Genomic DNA, 18,043 nt, shown 5'->3' on the forward strand with positions numbered 1-18,043 from the left:
TCATCCATGATCCTACCTGTCACATTCAACCCTAAATCATGCCCTTGCACAGAGCAAGGCCTACACTGTCCACAGCAGCCCCTCCCAATCTGGAATACTTGTGCATTTAGCTTAAGGACATGTATCCAGGCACATATAGGCACACGTTGGAAGCCTCCTTCTTCTATTTCACATTTTCTAGTGTCTGGAAGGCGTGTTGTAAGGCAAGAGAGGCGCCTCCATATGTGATTCAATTCCTGGTGCACATTTATTGTAATGGATAACGTTAATTTTAAAAACAGTTCCAGTAATGATGCATTTTTGCACTAAGGGCAACGTGTGCCCTACTGCTAATGCCATTATATATTAACACAAGGTAAAACGTTTCTGTAATGCAAAAATGCATTGAAATAACAGGTTGGTTTGCATGAGGGCATCGTTTGCCCTAGTGCTAATATCATGCAAAACTGCATACTTCCGGGCCAGGCTGTTTTAATAGTAGCTTATTAGTCTTATATTTGGGCCTGATCAGATTCAGATCTACATTTTCAATTATTCATTGAAAGTGAACAAAATGTAAAGATCTTTTGTTGATATGGTAAGATTGTTAGATTGATTTCTCTTATGCAGTAACTGAGGGCCATCATTTGCAAATTAATATTTTCAATATAGCAACCTACTGAGCTTTGTAATGTTTATATTAAGATTGCTCAAGTCTATTATCAATTCTCCCACACACCTTAGCCTGTTCCTTGTAGCAATAAGTGGAGTATCCAGACTGCCCTCTTTCCCTCATCTGCCAACACACAGATGCTTGTTTTGCTGAGCATGGGGTGCAATGTATCAATGTGTCTCTTTCTGTGTGTGCGTGACAGAGAAAACGAGAGAGAAAGAGAGAGAGAGAGAGAAAGAGAGAGAGTGAGGCAGAAACAGAAAGGGAGCGATTGATATTCCGAGCTTGTTAAATAGGAACAGTCTGCAGGAGCCTTGCGGTACGAATGCAGGTTTGCATGTGGTTTTGGTTCGTTAGACTCCCCTCTAAGATCTTCAACCACCTTACACTACACACACAAATCGCACACAGACGGCCACCACAGTCTTAGCCAGTAGCTCCTCAACACTAATGGAGCCATGACTAAGCTCTCCCCTTTAGCCCGATCACACACTCCCTCATCCATGTGTAACCAGACCCAAAGTAGTGTATTATATCCGATTTTGGGCTCTTATCTATGGATAACATGCTCCCAAGTGTCTCCATCAAATCCATAGACAGAGGGAACTCTGTACTTTCGACCTACACTAATGAACACGGCAGGTATCACACCTGTCTCTCCCACTATCCCGCTAATGGGCCTCCCCTTTTTTCTCTCAGAGCCACACACAGATATGCCACCAAAAGTGGAAGAAGGATGCTATTCAAGGCCACTTAATTTACATTCGATTAGACAATGAAATCAGCTAATTTCAAGGCATATAATTTCAATATATATGAATAATTTAATTTACGAAAGAACCCTGCTACGGTGAATGGTATATCTTCTTGCTGGGAATAATTTTCTTTCCATCGGGGAGTTAATCAGGTGAAGGGGAATACCTGAATTAATTCTATTTTTTATCTAAATTGAAATATGGATGTAACATTTGTGATGCGTTTTCATCCATTTAAAGATAATCAATCTGTGATTAAAATTCGTTGTGCAAACACAGTGCCCAGACTCTGCTGATACTAGTTTTCCTTTTATTGTATTTGCACATATTTTCCCTTTCAAGGAGATCTGCAATTTCTGCACCTCTGATATCAGATCGATCTATATTCTGTCAACTTTCCGGGATAATATAAAGTTTGCACAATTACTCTACACCAAACATTAACATTTTAAAGTCCTCACTGCTTACGCTGGCTGACGACAGTGGTTTTAGTACCTAATAAGGCTTTTGCAGGCTTTTTAAGGCCTTAAACCTTCATCAACTGCTAAAAAGCCATAACAACTTATGAATTCTACAAATCTCCAAACTATATGTGTTGTACAAACATTTCTTAGACTTTCTTAAAGATCCTCCAGTTAAACGCCAGCCAGGCTCTTCAATTCAAAAACCTACAAACCACAATCTGCAATGGTCTAGAAACCTGCAAAGGTTCCTCTTCTCTTCCATTTCTAACTAACTTCCTTTCTAGTAGGTCCTCTTGACATGTCTGGTTGTGTGCTCTGTGCTGCGTCTCAACAAATCGCTATAAAATGGGTCTGCTATGCGGGATGCTTCAATAAATCATTTCGTCTGTCACATTATAATAATATTATAGTCAAGCATTTGAAGCAATAACACAATGTAATATTGAATGTATTAGAATTTGACGGTCAATTTCAATTCCAATACATAGGAAATCCTTATTCGATCCATGCACTTAAGGGTCTGTATCTGCAACCCTACAGTCCCTTCTCTCTGCACTTATGAGCCACCCGCTGGCTGCACTTGTCAGTTCACTGCACTTCCTCCTTCCGCTCCCCCTGGCATTTCTCCCCTTCTCCCTTCCCTGCACTTGCACGATCTGAATGACACAAGGCCTAGTAAGATCGTTATTTTGCCCTCCCTTTGTTTCCCCCTCCTTGTCTTATTGCGCCTCGAAACACTTGTGTACGGGCAGGTCATAAATGCCACATCATATCATATCATGAGTCCAGTGTGATTATTTGGTTCCATGCAGACATGCAGACGTTCCAAATCCTCAAGTAGCGCAGAATCAAAGATGTCTTTAGACCACAAAACTCAGGACATGTAGTCAGCTGGTGCCCAAACAATCTTACGAACATTTGAATTGCTAGAATATTCACAGGTCACTTGAGGGGGAAGGCTCTAACACCACGGGTGTACAAGCCTTTCAATTGGACTGAAACTTTATCAAACCTTTCCGGCAATGATTTGTCCTAGTGAAAGACCCTATTGCATGGGTCTTAGCAAGCAGCAAAGATCAGAATAAATCTTTGTTCGCAGTATTGATGGACCCTTCACAGAAGCAGGAAAGGTATAGAGGGGATTTACACAGATATCCACTAGGGGGTGGCGGGGGTCCCACACGGTAGCCTTGGCAATTCCCTTGGCTTCTCTGGCACTGCCCATGCAACTCCCGATTGTGGTGGCAGAGCGAGAGGCAAAAATCAGGGAGGTCTCTGAAAGGGCATGTTTCCTTGTTGCAGTTTCAACCCCTTGTTTCCGCCTTTGCCACCCTGCAGTGTCGCATCTGCTTCCCAGAAACATCTTCCAAACAGTCACACAACCCCAGAACATTGTTAACGTGATGCAGGAAGGTCTGAGGGCTTGCAGGAGCAGATGAGTGTCTCTTTCATGTTGTCCAAGCATGCTCCTGCTTATGGGCAGGGAGCAGATGTACACAATGACACAATGGTGGCTGAGGATGGTGCAGGAACACAGAGTGCTGCAGAGAACCAGCAAGAACCCTCCTTGCCTGCTCCTTGTCAGCGGTGCCTGCCTCCCCAGCTCCAGTAACAGCGGAGGAGGACACCATATTGGGTTTAGGGTGGACATGTGAGACTGCAATTAAAACAATGGCAGCACCCGGGGATTTGTTTTTGTACTTCAAAAATATGAATTATACCTATGTATGTATGTATGTGTGTATGGAATTTCTAGAGCACGACTGTAGCTAAGAAGCATTCAAGAATCATACAAACAAGAGGGAGTGGGTCATTTGCAGCATTTTCTCATGAAAGATGGCAGTACTTAAGAATCTAAGACTGCACTGAACAAATAATAATAAGGTGTGTTCTTATGTACCACCTCATTCTGGATTCCTCCAGCTTCTAAGCGATATAATAGCATGTTATTATTACCTCAATTTATCAACCTCGGAAGCATGAACATCTAAGTCGGTGCTGCCATGGGATTTGAACTTGTGAAGAGCAGGCACTCCCCAAGTGAGAGGCATGCACCTAACTGGTGAGCTATCAAACTGAGGTTAGAATGATAGCACCTGGACATTTGATTTATATACCTGACATGTATTCCGCTACCTGACATAAGATGGCTGTACGCAGTTTGGCTATTTGATGTTGTTGCTGACATGTGATTGCTCCACGTTGGCGTGTGAGGCTATACCTACAGTATAAGGTTGATACCAGGGATATGTAGTTGTATTTGGCATAATTTGATGAAATGTATGTGAGACCTTGGGGGGTCTAGTGGAGGAGAATCTCATAGGCTATCGTGCAACTTCCCGCTCACAAGTGCACTACATGTCTATAGCGGTCTTGGACACTTAAGGCTGTACTTTCCAGCCAGCAACTAGAAAAATAAGGCTTTACCTTATGCATGATGACTATATCAGATATACCTGGTCTGGCTTGGCATAAGGTGGCAGCATCTGGAGCATGCAGATTCAGGCTGCGTAAGAGGAGATGTTCTGTCGTATGAATGCAGGGGTCATGGCGTATGTTGATTGTGTAACTCACCAGTAACACAGCAATCTCTTGCTACAACTATGCGGAGAACATCCACATAATTTACACACTGATGCATGACCGAACAACAGACAAAACCGACCTCAGCACCTGTCTCAGATGGGTAGAATCATGGACAACTGCTAAGAGACTTAAGCACAACCCATCCAAAACAGAACTGTAGATCCGTGGCACTGTACTCTAGGACTCCGCAGTAATCCCCTTGCTGAGAAATCTGGGAGTCACAATGGATAGCGACCTCACACCAGCACAAGCCAAATTCATCATATGAAGCTGTTTCTTCCAACTCTGTATGTCTTGACACATCATGCCCTACCTAACCTTCACACACAGACCATGGCAGTGATCTCTTTGGTACTATCAAGACTTGATTATGGCAACATCCTCTACCTAGGTCTACTGGGTTATCTACTTAGCAGACTAAAAAGAGCCCAAAGCTTGTCAGCCACATCACTACTCAGTCTGGAAAGACATGTACACATCACCCCAGCACTTCCAATCAAATAAAGGATCCACTTCAATACCATACCCATCGCGCACTGTTCCTACAGAGGCAAGGACTCGGAAGCTATCAAAAGGAAATGCTGGCAATACGCACCATTGAGAACACAAAGATTGAGCAAAAACACGCAGTTGACAGTGCCAAACATCAAGCATGGGGGATTTACTTTCTACCTGTTAGCAACTAAACTCTGAAATTCTTTACCCAAACACCCCTGTGCCGAAGAAGGCCACTTATTATTCAGAAAGCTGCTCTCCACCAAGCGAGCACCATTTTGGAACCCCTGTCCCGATTTATAGACCAGCAGCCAAGTACAGAAACTACAGGGACCCCTCTTTCACTCAACTGACTAACCTAATGTGATAAATCCTAAACATGTCAGACACCATGTAATCTGAAGGGGATCACATCATTATTACCAGAACATCTCAAAAGCTGACTACCCCCTTACTGGGAGGCACATACAGTCCTGGCCCTTGGAACAACCTTCACCTTTATGTCGACCCCTCCCATTGCCACCACCCAGTACGTTTTATACCCCCCCACCCCCGTTAACCAGCCACACTCTAAAATGTCACCCTTCTATATTACACCACACTTGAACGTCCTCTACTGACAGCAATCACAGGCCTCGCCAACATTGCAGGAATACTTTCCAATTTGGCTCATGCTCCTCTGTTCTTCTCTATCACACTCCACAATATTAGAAGGCAAACACTTCCTTTAGCAGCCCTTGCACTTTTCAGTCCTTCCCCTCTCCTCTCTAGATAACCTACTGCGAAACGACTCTGCCAATCACGTAGAAGCATATTGACACAGAGGAACTGAGTACTTCTGACCTGCACCATTCAACAACACAGGATGTTGTATATGCCTCTCTCACTATCCCACTAACAACATTCTCTTACAGGGCCACTTGCAGGGAGGCCAACAAAAATGACAGTCACAACACAACATTTTATTATAATTATTATTATTATTATTATTATTATTATTATTATTATTATTATTATTATTATTATTATTATTATTATGTTTAATGTACCCCTGACAGATCATAATTGCACTGAGAGATTATCAAGTCCACACCCTCGCTAAAATATGGTAACTAACTAAAATAGCCTTTTCCTGTATTTGGAGCTATTCGATATTTTTTACGTGAATTGTATTTCTTTACACCAGTGTTGTTAATTCCCACGATATCATCAAGATGAAATGTCACATGATGCCACAACCTGTGGTGTAATTGGTATCAAATGTGATGTGCTGTTACTATTTGTGGGGTTATTGGTCACATGATGGGTCCTCGGCTACCCTTCGCCTTTAGATGATTGGCGTGGAAAACATGCAGTGAGTAATAAGGGATTTACATTATACTGTGAAAACTCATTTAAGGTTCTGCAGTTTCACAGAGTGCCTGGCAAGTTCTAACAACTGACCTACCCCAATTACACAATGCTGCATATTCTGCTTCATCTGCATTATGCTTTTTCGATTTATTAACAATTTCCACATTAGAAGTTAAACATTCACCCAACACATAAGCCAACACTATGAAGGTAGTCGAAATCCTGGCAACAGTTTTTTGTTCTCACAATACAACGTTTTTTGCCCGGTCCCCCAGCCAGGAAAACACCCCATTGGAGGACTGAGAGGCTGCATTTGTGACATCCATATCATATCAGGTCATATCCTATCGCATGTGATCAACAGGAGCAGTCCAGACCAATGTTTTGACTGGTATTGTGAACAATCCATTGGTTGACATAAGCATTGAAAGTTGATGAGTTTTAGGGTCATTTGTTCTATTTTCCCACCAAATAAGAGATTTAAACTTAAAGACATAATTGGTCAATTTCTTGTCAGAGTGAGGCCTTCCTTTCTACTGAGGTGTGACCCAAAGGTCGCATTACCATCAACACCAAACACAGTGCTGAAATGGCATTTTCTGATCACACTGATTGTGAAGGATGCGTCTATGGGATCTGCTGTTTCTTCACTGAAATGCTCTCTTGATGAAAACAGAAAGCAGCTCATGTCGCCTTTCAAATTTGCCTATTTCGACAAAGTTAGTTGTAACAGGGAATCATCCCACCCCCATATGGGTTATTTTTGTCTTAAATCTCTGAATGCACAGACATATTCGTGTTATGATGTTCAGTTCCTTGCAGTTGTGCACATAGTGGTGTTTGGAAGAAAGCTAATTGTAGGATATGTGCTACTATGATCAACATTTAGGGCATTGAACAAGAGGGAGGGGCAAGAGGAGTCTGTGTGTTTGTCAATCTCTAAGCAGAAAATCATGTCTTGATCGTAAATTTTTGTTTTTCATTTTGCTGACAGATGCACTGAAATGTGCTCATCAGGCAGGGACAGGACATGTTGCTGCTAACATTCACTAATTGAGAGCCAAAAACGCAAAAGGATCCTCAGCCAAACTAATGGGTTGACCTGACCTGACGGAGACAAGAATGCCTGAACTGGTGATAGAATAGCCGCAACCTTCCCAGTACATTTTCTAAGATCTCCCGGAACCTATAATGTCCTATTGGAAGGCATTACGATCACTCACTCAATTAATGGATAACCCATGTGACACTTATTGGCACTAGTATTGGAACCGTGGGCCTTTCATTTGCTGCCAATCAGGCTCTCTCACTTTGTGGAGTCCAGTACAAATGCAAACTGTGCGGAGGTTATGAACTATGATGCAAATATCTGAGGTGTAATCAAATATCACCCCGAAGAATTGAAAGCACTTGAGATTTTTAGATAATTCCAGTGACAATTGCATATTCCCTAAATCCCAGAAATTGTAGAAAATGAATACGCAGCTAGCCAAAAGGTCCTGAGGGTGAAGGACGGAGACTTTCACTCTTAATCCTTGACAAAACAAGAGGGGTAAGATATAGCTCCATTGACACCGGTAATTTCAACTCAAAATCCATTTGACTACATTTATTTTGGAGAGTTTGTGGGGATGAAATTGTGACTGGCACATTGCATTGATCTGCCTGAGGTCTATTGTTATGGGAGGTTCAGTGATAGCGCTCAACATTTCCCTCAATGGAGTCACCGGTTCCCTGATCCTCTATTAAATGCTGGAACATACCCTCATAAGAAATCATACAGGAATGTACTGGAACATTTAATGTGCATGTGGCATACGAATCGAACAACTGCATCACAACTGTATTCTGCATAGTATTAACAACTGCATATTACCATATCAAATTAAATTTGCATGCACATTAGGTGAAAATCGTTTTTCACCATCACTTAAACATTAAGACCACAGAGAAATCTTAACTTTATTCCTGGGTAGATCCCAAGTAGCTCCATGTATTGGTAAATATCACAAACACAGAGTTCCCTGTATAACTCTTACGACATGTTCTCTACACATCAAATGACATGGAAGAGTCATAAAATAGACAGTATGCTTTGGCCATGAGAATATGTAGCTGGGAGCTCTCAATAATAGGCACATCTGAGGTGTGGCTTCCCGCCACAGCCTCATCTTCTTCTTGCAACCTCTTTCTCCGAGAGCTGCATGGAAAAAGGCCAGGGTGCTCACCATGTTTTACTTCCAGTCAAGGTCCTACGTGAGGATTGGAGCACCACCGGAAGTGGGCTGTGTGTAATGCACAAAGGGAGCATTTCATGAAACAAAATCCAAGCCTGAGCAGTGTGGGCTTGGACGCCATCAGCTTTTGATTTGTTAGTGCTCACTATGACCTGTGGTCCGCATAGACTAAGATAAGATGTCCCCCCTCTGCAACCCCATATTTCAACAAAAAAGGCACATGCTTACTTTTAGTGAATGCCATGGGTGGGGTGTAAATTGATTTTGGAGATGGGCATGGTGTTAAGTCTAATAAAAGGGAACACACATGCCTAAAGAACAATACAGATTTCTAGCCTCACCCTAATTGTGCCCCCCTCTGCCCCATGCTCCAGGACGACGCCCAGAGTTTTTTTTTCCCATTTACAGTATTGCCAGCCAGGCATACCCTTTTGGTACCGGCCGATCCCCTGTGCTTGATGGACCTTGGATGATGAAACAACCACACCTGTGGTGGTTGTAATTGTCAGGAGGCAGTTGGGGGAGAAGGATGTAGAGTTTTTTGTTTTGTAAGAGGGTATTGCATCCAGCCTCCTGCTTTGTACCATCTGATAATATCCTTCCCTCATCCTGAAACAATACCTGCATGCTCTCAGAAGCATCTCCCGTGGATTATGGTCTAACATTAAAAAAATAAAGAACATCATTTGCGTTTGTTTTGAAGAAACTAGCACCGTCTTGTGGTCTCATTAGTCATCACTGAGTCTGCCATGTGCACCAAATCACACTAAACTGGTTCCATAGTTTTACAAAAGAAATTACCTGTATCTTGGGTGAATTATGCCATAGATGATGGGATTGTAGATTGCAGAGGCTTTGGCAATAACCGCCGGCACGGATTTGGAGTAGGGAGTCAAGGCTCTCGCGTGGCTGAAATAGAAAGAACAGGTAGTAATGCTACAATTTATCAGAGTTTCAAAGCCTCACCTGAATTTAGATGCTTAGAGCCATGTGTATTATGTGAAAGTGTCTCGTTCTTATACAGCAACCAGTGGCCAGAGAATTGACAGCTTGGCACAAACATATTTTAGAAATGCACCGCCATTTCCAATCCAGACAGCATTGGAAACATCTGACAAACAGGTCTAATGTAAATTAATCCACAGCCTTTTTTGAATTGTTTATGATTGCATTGCATCTCGAAATGTGGCATTATATTGGGTGCTGATTGGCACTCTTTCTGGCCATCGCAGCCGCCCTGACAGTAAGATAGGACCCAGACGTTTTAAAATTAGTTTATCCTTGCCTTAATTTTTTTTTTAAATGAGCTCATAGTCAAGGTTTCTACTAACAGGATCTTTGTCTTCTCCCGTATCACCTTTGCCACAAGAAGGAAAATGTTCCAACGTAACCATAAAGTATACTTTCGGTCAACCATATCACCCTGCTCAACCGTCTCTGTGACAACCTGGGTATCACCAATCAGGCTCTGGCCTGGCTGACCGCGTTCCTCTCTGAATTATCCTCCCAGGTACAACTTGGGTCCTTCCTATCTTCTATCTCCCTTTCTACCTGTGGTGTTCCCCAGGGGTCTAACCTCTTGCGCTGGCTTTTCAAGCAATACCTGGCAACTCTCGCCTACTGCATTTCCATTTTCTGCTCTAATTTCCAGTGCTATGCTGATGACACCCAACTCATTTTCAGGCTTCCTTCAGCCACCTCCTCTAAATCCCTCATCTCTGATTGCCTAATCGCCATTCAAAATTGGTGTGCTGCAAACGATCATTGTCTAAATGCTAACAAGACTGAGATCTTCCTCATTGGTACACCTTCACCATCCTTTCCCCTCACTCTATGGCCGGCCTGCCTTTGCCCTCCTCCTACCCCCAACTGCGAGGTCAAGAACCTCAGGGTCGTCTTTGACTCCACACTTTCCTTCTCCATACACATCTCTGACATCTCTAAAAAGTCAAATTTCTTATTGCACCTCCTCAGAGGTACTCTGCCTTTCCTCTCCTTCCCTCAGAAGCTCACTGTCTCCCAAGCTCTGGTTCTCTCTAGGTTGGACTACTGTAACATCCTTTTTCTAAATCTTCCTGCCTCTACTCTCCGCCCTTTACAACTAATTCAGAAGAGGATTGCGAAATTTGTCCTTGGCATCAAGCCCTGGGATCGTCTCTCAGCAGCTCTGAAATCCAATCATTGGCTCCCAGTGATGCTAGGATTAAAAAATTGAAAACCCTCAGCATTGTCCACAAGGCTTTCTGGGGCCTGGGTCCAAAATACGTTCCACTATCCCTCTGTAAATAACTCCCCTCTCGAGCCCTTGGCTCCTCTACTTCTAACTCCCTCAGGGTCAGTCATTTTTCAAAAAAACAAGCTGGTGGCAGATCTCTGTCTTCGGCTGGTGCCTCTCTTTGTAAAAGCCTCCCTACCACCTTGAAACTTGAGGAGAACCATCTTTGGTTCCGGAAGCCCCTCAAGCCCGTCCTCTTCGCTTCTGCTTTTGCCCCTCTTCTCCGCTGCTGATCTGTTTTCTCTCTCTGCACCGTGCACCTGGCCATCCTCTGTCCTTCGGGCTCAGGTACCTGCAACCCTGCCACCCTCCTGCACTGCCTCCAGGTCACCCGTTGCACTGGGGTATGTATCTGTACCCATACAGTCCCCCACCCACTTCTCTTCTGCACTTATCAGATATAACCTATCTGCTTAATCTAGCACTTGCCACTTGCTGGCTGCACTGCCACCCTTATTTATTTATTTCACTTATATATTGTGTTCCGCACTTTCCACCTCTCCCACCTTCCGTGCACTTTCCCCCTTTTCCCTTTGCCATGCACTTCGCGTTCCCAATGTCATTGGGCCTAGTAAGAAGGTTGTTTTTATTGTCCCCTGTTCCCCTCCCTTTGCCTGGTCATGCTCTGAAACACTTGTGTACGAGTGCGATATAAATAAAATATCATTTCATTTTTATCACAATAATGAATAAACGAGTGCATGGCATTTCATGATGTCTTTGAAAATGTATTTTTCAATTTTGTTCATGAATAAATTGGATGATTTTTAGTTGAGGAGATGGGGAATATGAAGAAATCCGAAATAACAATTAATTTAATTATCTTTTTGTTTTCCCCGCTTTTATATAATTTCTCTCAGAAATATCCACCAGGAAAGTTATATTGTATCGAGGACTGTAACACATGTCACACATGCACAAAAATCACTCCATGTCTCAAGATGGTGCAAGTTCTTTTTTTAATGTATTGTGGGTACCAGGACTGCTTGTGTCTTTCTCTCCTGTCTCCTGTGGTATTTCTTCCCTAACTCAGGCATCTGTAAACCCTGGTTACTGCTACCAAGCAGTCACCCTTAGTGTCTAGATTCTGGCTGCGGCTATAGGTGATTCCCTAAATGCATGCTGTCTAAACTCCCTCAGGGACTTCCTAATGTTCCCTTCTCTAGCCAGATGTTACAATTAGAATAAAGACGGGGAGTCAATAACTCATCCGCTCCAACAATCTCCTCCACAAGCCGCTGCTCCTTCCTTCCTCATGCTGGTCTCTTGATTATCTTCCATCTCCACCTCTGACCTCACCAAGTAAACCCACACTTCCTGTTTCCTGTCCCATGCTTATATTCCCCTCCCCTTCAGGGATTGGTTATCTCTCCGTGGCCAATCTATGTCTGCCTCCCGTTCGCTGGGGTGTGTAAGTGTAGGGAAAAGTCTAAAAAAGGGTCCAGGCTCTGCCTCTTTACTCCACACCTTCCGCTGAGTGACAGTAACCTGTGTTCCCAGTCTTCAGCTGATAATTCATATGGGGAAGTTTGTAGGGCCGGGGCGGTATGGCACCTTTCCTGATGGTTAAGGGGACTTTCGTGCCCTTGCAGGAACTTGTTATTTTGCTCCAGCATGACTTTGAGGCTCTTTATGCCCCCCTCGACGCCAGTGTCTTTCTTATGTGATTCTGTGCCGGTGCTTCCAAGGTCTGGGTTTTAGTCCTCCATAGCACTGACTGGCAACTCCAGATGTAGTCTTTCTAAAACAAATAGAAAGGCACATGTGAGTACCTATTTTATGAAGCAAGGCTGCAGATAAGCGTCTGCAGGCAAACATGCCGGTGCACCAGAGGGTTTTAGTAGCTGGGGTCCTTTCTGTTATGTGCTCCACCCCTAGCTGAGAGGGGGTTGCTTCCCCTATGGACAAGACCAATTCGTTTGACATATCATTCGAAGACTAGGTCACAGTAACTACCGAGATGTGCTGACCCTGAATTAAAAACCAGTTGGGGTTCATTTGAAAATGTTTTTTAGCTTGCAAAACAATGCTTTTCAAATATGAGTGACCGGCATAATTTTGGGCCCAATAGCAACTGTAAGGTTGTCTTTAAATGATGAGTAAAGAGATAAGAACCAGTGATGGCTCACCCATAATGGGCAGGTGGCTGCTGAACCACCACCCATTCTGCACAAGCCAAGGCAGCCCAGAGAAAGCACTCAGTACTCCCTCATCTACAGCTAGCAGCTGCAGGTGTGCTCTTGGGCCTGTCAAAGTGAAATGTGGTTTCCCCATTGTCGGTTTCTGGTCTCCAGCACACATACACAATGAGCGATGCAATGTCTGGGGCATTTTACTTTCCCAGCCTTGCCTCACTGTGACGATTCATGGATCTCGTCACTTCTCCCCAGAGTGGAGCCCTTCCCTATGAGGCTATGTAAATTTCTCCCTAGGGGTGGCGGTAAGTGGGACATCTCATGGAGAGACTCCCCTCTTCGGAACAGGGACTTCCATTCCGTGCATGTTGCAAGAAATCCAACCCAAAGAAACTACTTTTTGCTATTGTAAGATCTCCTTTTTTGCTCAACCAATATCTGAAATCACTGAGAAGAGGAAGAGTAAAAGAGAATGGCAATAGGTTGGATCGCAAAAGTACTGAAAAGAAGAAAAGTGAAAGAAAAATTACAGACACTGCTTCAGCGAAGATAGCCAGTACTGGGAAGAGCAGGCCCTAAAGAATACTGCTTGGAAACAGTGAATGGACTCTGATCCTCTGCTGGGGGAGGACCCAGCAACGCAGCATAAAAACAACAGAAGGGTTGGCTGCAGAGAGCAGCCTGCGTCAAGCCAGAAGAGCCCTTTAAACTCAAACCTGCGGAAAAGAAGTCCATGAATGGTCCTCAGTCCAGGGGACAACATGGAGCTAATGGAAAAGCAACCCAGAAGTAGGCAAAGGACCTACTCAATTGAAGATTAAGATAATCGTGACAGTGGTTTGACCTCCAGGAGGTGGACCGTGTGGTCCATAGACAGTGCTGGAACTGCCAAACCAACGACTCCATAGAGCCACAGAATGAGATGAAAAGCTGGGAAAAGAAATGCTGAAGGCATCTACAGAAGCCAGCACGCAAACCCAGGAAGACCCAATGATGCACCACTGTCGAATCAGAGGTAACCGGAGCAGTGGGAGACTCGCCAGTGGTCTGCAGAATTGTGAAGATTTTAAGAAAGTTCAAGAGTGGTACAGGATTAATGTCCCTCATCACAGTAATTGTGAAGACTATAAGAAAAGCCAATAATGGTACAGGAGTAATCTCCCTTGTCTTAGTAATTGTGAAGACTATTCGAAAAGCCAAGAGTTGTATGGGAGAAATTTCCCTTGTCACAATGAGTGTGAACTTCCTAAGAAAAGTCAAGCATGCTACGGGAGCATTCCCCCTCACTGCAGTAACAGTGAAAACCATAAGAGATACCAGAATCAAGAAAACCATAAGAAAAACCAAGAGACCAAAATGAGTGATTCCCCTCGTCACAGTGAGTGGGACGCCCTATGAAAAGCCAAGAGTGCTACATGAAAAGCCTCCCTTGTCATAGTAGGAGGAAGAACAGTTTGCTTAACCAGACTCAAGAAATCAGAAGGGATAGAATATATGAACAACAGTTAAGGAAAGAACCATTCTGGAAAATAGTCATTGGAAACTTGAGAAAGACCCTACAAGCAACCTTGAGGAATTGCAGGAACTAATCCGAACAGCATGCAAGCAAGGCCTAAAGATTCAGACTAAGGAAAATCTATTAGTCCACGAGAAAGTGAACGTGCACGGCAGCAGCAGCGCTGGGGATTGTGGTTGTGAGCAGACCATATGATAGGTTTGCATATGAAATATGGAGTAGGCAACAAATGTATCTTTAAAGTAGTTAAAGAGGCTTAGTTAGGCCCAGGTATAGGGCACGGGTAGTATTGTGTAGAGGTAGCCAATTATATTGATGATAGAAGCAACAATATGTGGCAATGGTGGTGTGGACACAAGGCCGGAGTGAGGGAAATACTGAAGCTCTCCATATAGGAATTGAGGCCTAGCAGTTTGTGTTCCCTGTTGTAAGTGCAGTAGTGGGGCACAATGAAGATTGTGAATTATTTCCCTTTAGCAAGCCTCCGTACTGAAGCTGAGAATAGCATCATCCATGCCAACTAGATAACGGTTTAACTATATACACCTGCAGGCCTTTGGCGGACCAAGTTTGGAATGTGAATGACAGAGCGAGGGTAGGGCTGCGGCCTTCCCGAAGGACAAATCCACTGGAGTCAGGTTAGAGGTCTCCAGCTGCCAACATGCGGGTCGAGATTTAGGACTATAGTGCCCTCTGATAAAATGGCCGTCTTATTTGAACTAACAGGCGGCTGGGGAATAGAGTACATACATTCATAAGAATTAGGTTGATTAATGTGGTCCTTGAGAAAGCAAGGAGGTGTACCACGGGTGTGCAACTGATGAGGGGGAGTGAGGACCAGAACATCCTGTGATTTTTTTATGCAAAGAGCAAGAGGTGATACCAACAAATCTAGTTCAGTGATGGGGAGGCATTTCCGGGGCGCCTGCACTTCTGGTATCAAGAGGAGTGCATTGTTATTTCAACGGGTGAATTTGACCTCGGAGTTGTCCACTGAGTCATGATTTCTTTCCTTAAAAACCTTGTACCTGCTTTGAACTAACAGAGAGCTCTGTGTCAATTTGGCTTTATGTGACCTTCTGATACCTTTTTCCTTTTTGTATACAAATACATCTTGTTTTCCTTGCAAAGAGGTGCACCAAGCTTTTTTCCCTAGAGGAGTGTTTTTATTGTCTGGTTGTCTGGAGGCCTTGCTTTACACTATTACAAGAAACTATACGAAGATCAATCACTGAGGCTGAATACTTTTTGCTTAGTGGTAGGGTCAGAGTAGGATAGTTTTTTGGACAGAGGACAAACTTTATTTGGACAAACCACCCTGATGACAAGCACCCTAGTTAGAGTTCTGTTAGGTAGGGCAATTCCTTGTAGTATAAGCAAAGGTATGTATTTTTCTTGTTATTTAAATAAAAGATTTGTGTAGAATGCCACCCCTTTGCATAACTACTTCATCTGATTTACCACATCACCCATCGGGGATTTAGGCTGGAGAACTGCAGGTCCGAATGTGTGTAGGAAGCACTCCAATGCCTTGCTGCACATTCAGATATATTGGGGTGTTAATCCTAGAGCGCTTCGTTCTCCTTTGAGCTTGAGCAGAAATCAAGATGCTTTCCCAGCTTACTTATTTCTGTTTCTTGCTGCATGGGGGTAGGGGGGCCTCCATGGCAGGTGGCGCAAGGAGTGAAGAGCATGATCCAGACTGGAGATGAAGTTAAGTAAAAAAGTATGAATTATGTGTGCATACATGTATGTGTGGGTTTGTGCCTGTAACTGTGTGTGAATGGGAGAGTTTATGGAGTATAGTTGGGTGCCTGAATCAATGAGTGAGTAAATGCACTATGTGTGCTTATGTGGATGAGCGAGTGAATTCTGTATGGTAGCACATGTGAAAGAGTGAGTGAGTGAATGTTGTATATATGAGTAAATTCTGTGTATAAATGCACTTTTGCTGCTATTTTTTTCAGGGACACCGATTCGCAACCAGACTGATCTAGCTATCTTTGCTTAATGAGGCATGGCATGATTACTGGGTATCAATGGTGTAGCAAACATAAGCGTTATTACTTGACTGGACGTGCCTATTTAGGTGCAGCCCATCAGGCTATATTGTATTACTGTGGCATATCATTTCTTACTAGACATCAATAGTAAAGCAACAAACATATGCGTATTACGTGGCTGGACTTGCCTACTTAGGAGCAGCCAGTATGGCTATATTTTTAGACTGTGGCATGGCATTTATTGTTTGGACACAATGGTAAAGCAAACATGATACATGTTATTATGTGGCTGGAGTGGCCTACTTTGGTGAAGTCAGTGAGGCTATATTTTATTACTTTGGCACTTTTTACTGGCCATCAAGGAAAAAGCCAACATTATGAGTGTTATTATGTGGCCATACTGGCCTAAATTTGTGCAGCCCGTCTGGACATTTTTATATTGTGGCATGGCATTTTTACTGGCAGAGTCAGCTGGAGTATTTTCTTATGTGCAGACACTGGAATATATTGGCAGAACCAGCATGGATATGTTTTCTTATAGTATCATACTGTCCTTACGGGTAAAGCAAACATGAGTAAGCTCTTATATGGGAATACTGGCATATATTGGCGAAGCAGGAATGGGCATGTATGGACAAAACCAGCATGACATTGTTTTTTATACTGGCATGTATTGTGGCAAAAGGCATACTGAAAATGTGTTGGAAAATGCTCCTGTTTGTGACTTCCATAGATTGGATTTTATCAAGGGTTACCCGATAGAACCTATTACCAACTGTGTGGCTTTTTTCAAAATGTTTAACAGAAAGTGTAAAAGGCATCATTTTACCTCTTTATTTTGAAAAGGTACTCAGGGAAGCACCCCCCATCACCAAATCCAACGTAATAGTTGTTTGCCCCTGTGCTGGGTCGCTATCACATCTTTATGAGAAACATTTACACCCCTGGTGATGCTTCATGGGATCTTGTCACTTCTCCCCAGAAGGGAGCCCTTCCCTGGGAGCCTAGGCAGGTGAGCCCGCTACACAACATTCACCTAAGGGGTGAGGGTAAGCAGGACCTCACAGGTAGAGACTTCCCTCTCGGGGACAGAGACTCCTTTCCATGTAGGCATTCCTTAAGCCTCTTTCCTATGAGACCCTAAGCCCTCAATGATGCAAGAAATCCAACCTAAAGAAGCTACTGTTTGCTACTTTCGCACCTTGAAACACATGTATATAGGCGTGGTATAAATGCCATATCATATCATATTGTAAGAGCTCTTCTTTTGCTCAACCAAGATCTGAAACTACTGTGAAGAGGAAGAGTAAAAGAGTCATGAATAATGGCAATATATTGGATCCCAGCAGTACTTGGAGGTAGAAGAGTGAAGGAGTAATAACAACCACTCCTTCAGTGAAGATAGCCAGTCCTGGGAAAAGTTGACCCCACGGAGGCATAAAGAATACCTCTTGGAAACAAAGAAATTATTCTGATCCTCCGCTGGAGAGGACCAAGCAACACAGGATAAAAAGAGAGAAAAGACTGGGCGAAAGGAGAAGCTGACATTGAGCCAGCACAAGTCGGGAAGTT

The 18,043-nt window shown here is 43.5% G+C and overlaps 1 protein-coding gene across 2 annotated transcripts in view; it reads right to left on the reverse strand.

Moving 5' to 3' along the window:
• The window catches only part of LOC138515816 (melanopsin-like), an 894,150-nt gene that overhangs the window by 135,335 nt on the left and 740,772 nt on the right, over nt 1-18,043 (reverse strand). For both annotated transcript variants that reach the window (XM_069630561.1, XM_069630560.1), the window contains exon 7: nt 9,344-9,451. In XM_069630561.1, the coding sequence (XP_069486662.1) occupies nt 9,344-9,451 (108 nt within the window). The remainder of the gene's footprint in view (nt 1-9,343; nt 9,452-18,043) is intronic.

This window comes from Ambystoma mexicanum, chromosome 6q, assembly GCF_040938575.1.
Source record: "Ambystoma mexicanum isolate Mex_15411 chromosome 6q, UKY_AmexF1_1, whole genome shotgun sequence".
Taxonomy (NCBI): domain Eukaryota; kingdom Metazoa; phylum Chordata; class Amphibia; order Caudata; family Ambystomatidae; genus Ambystoma; species Ambystoma mexicanum.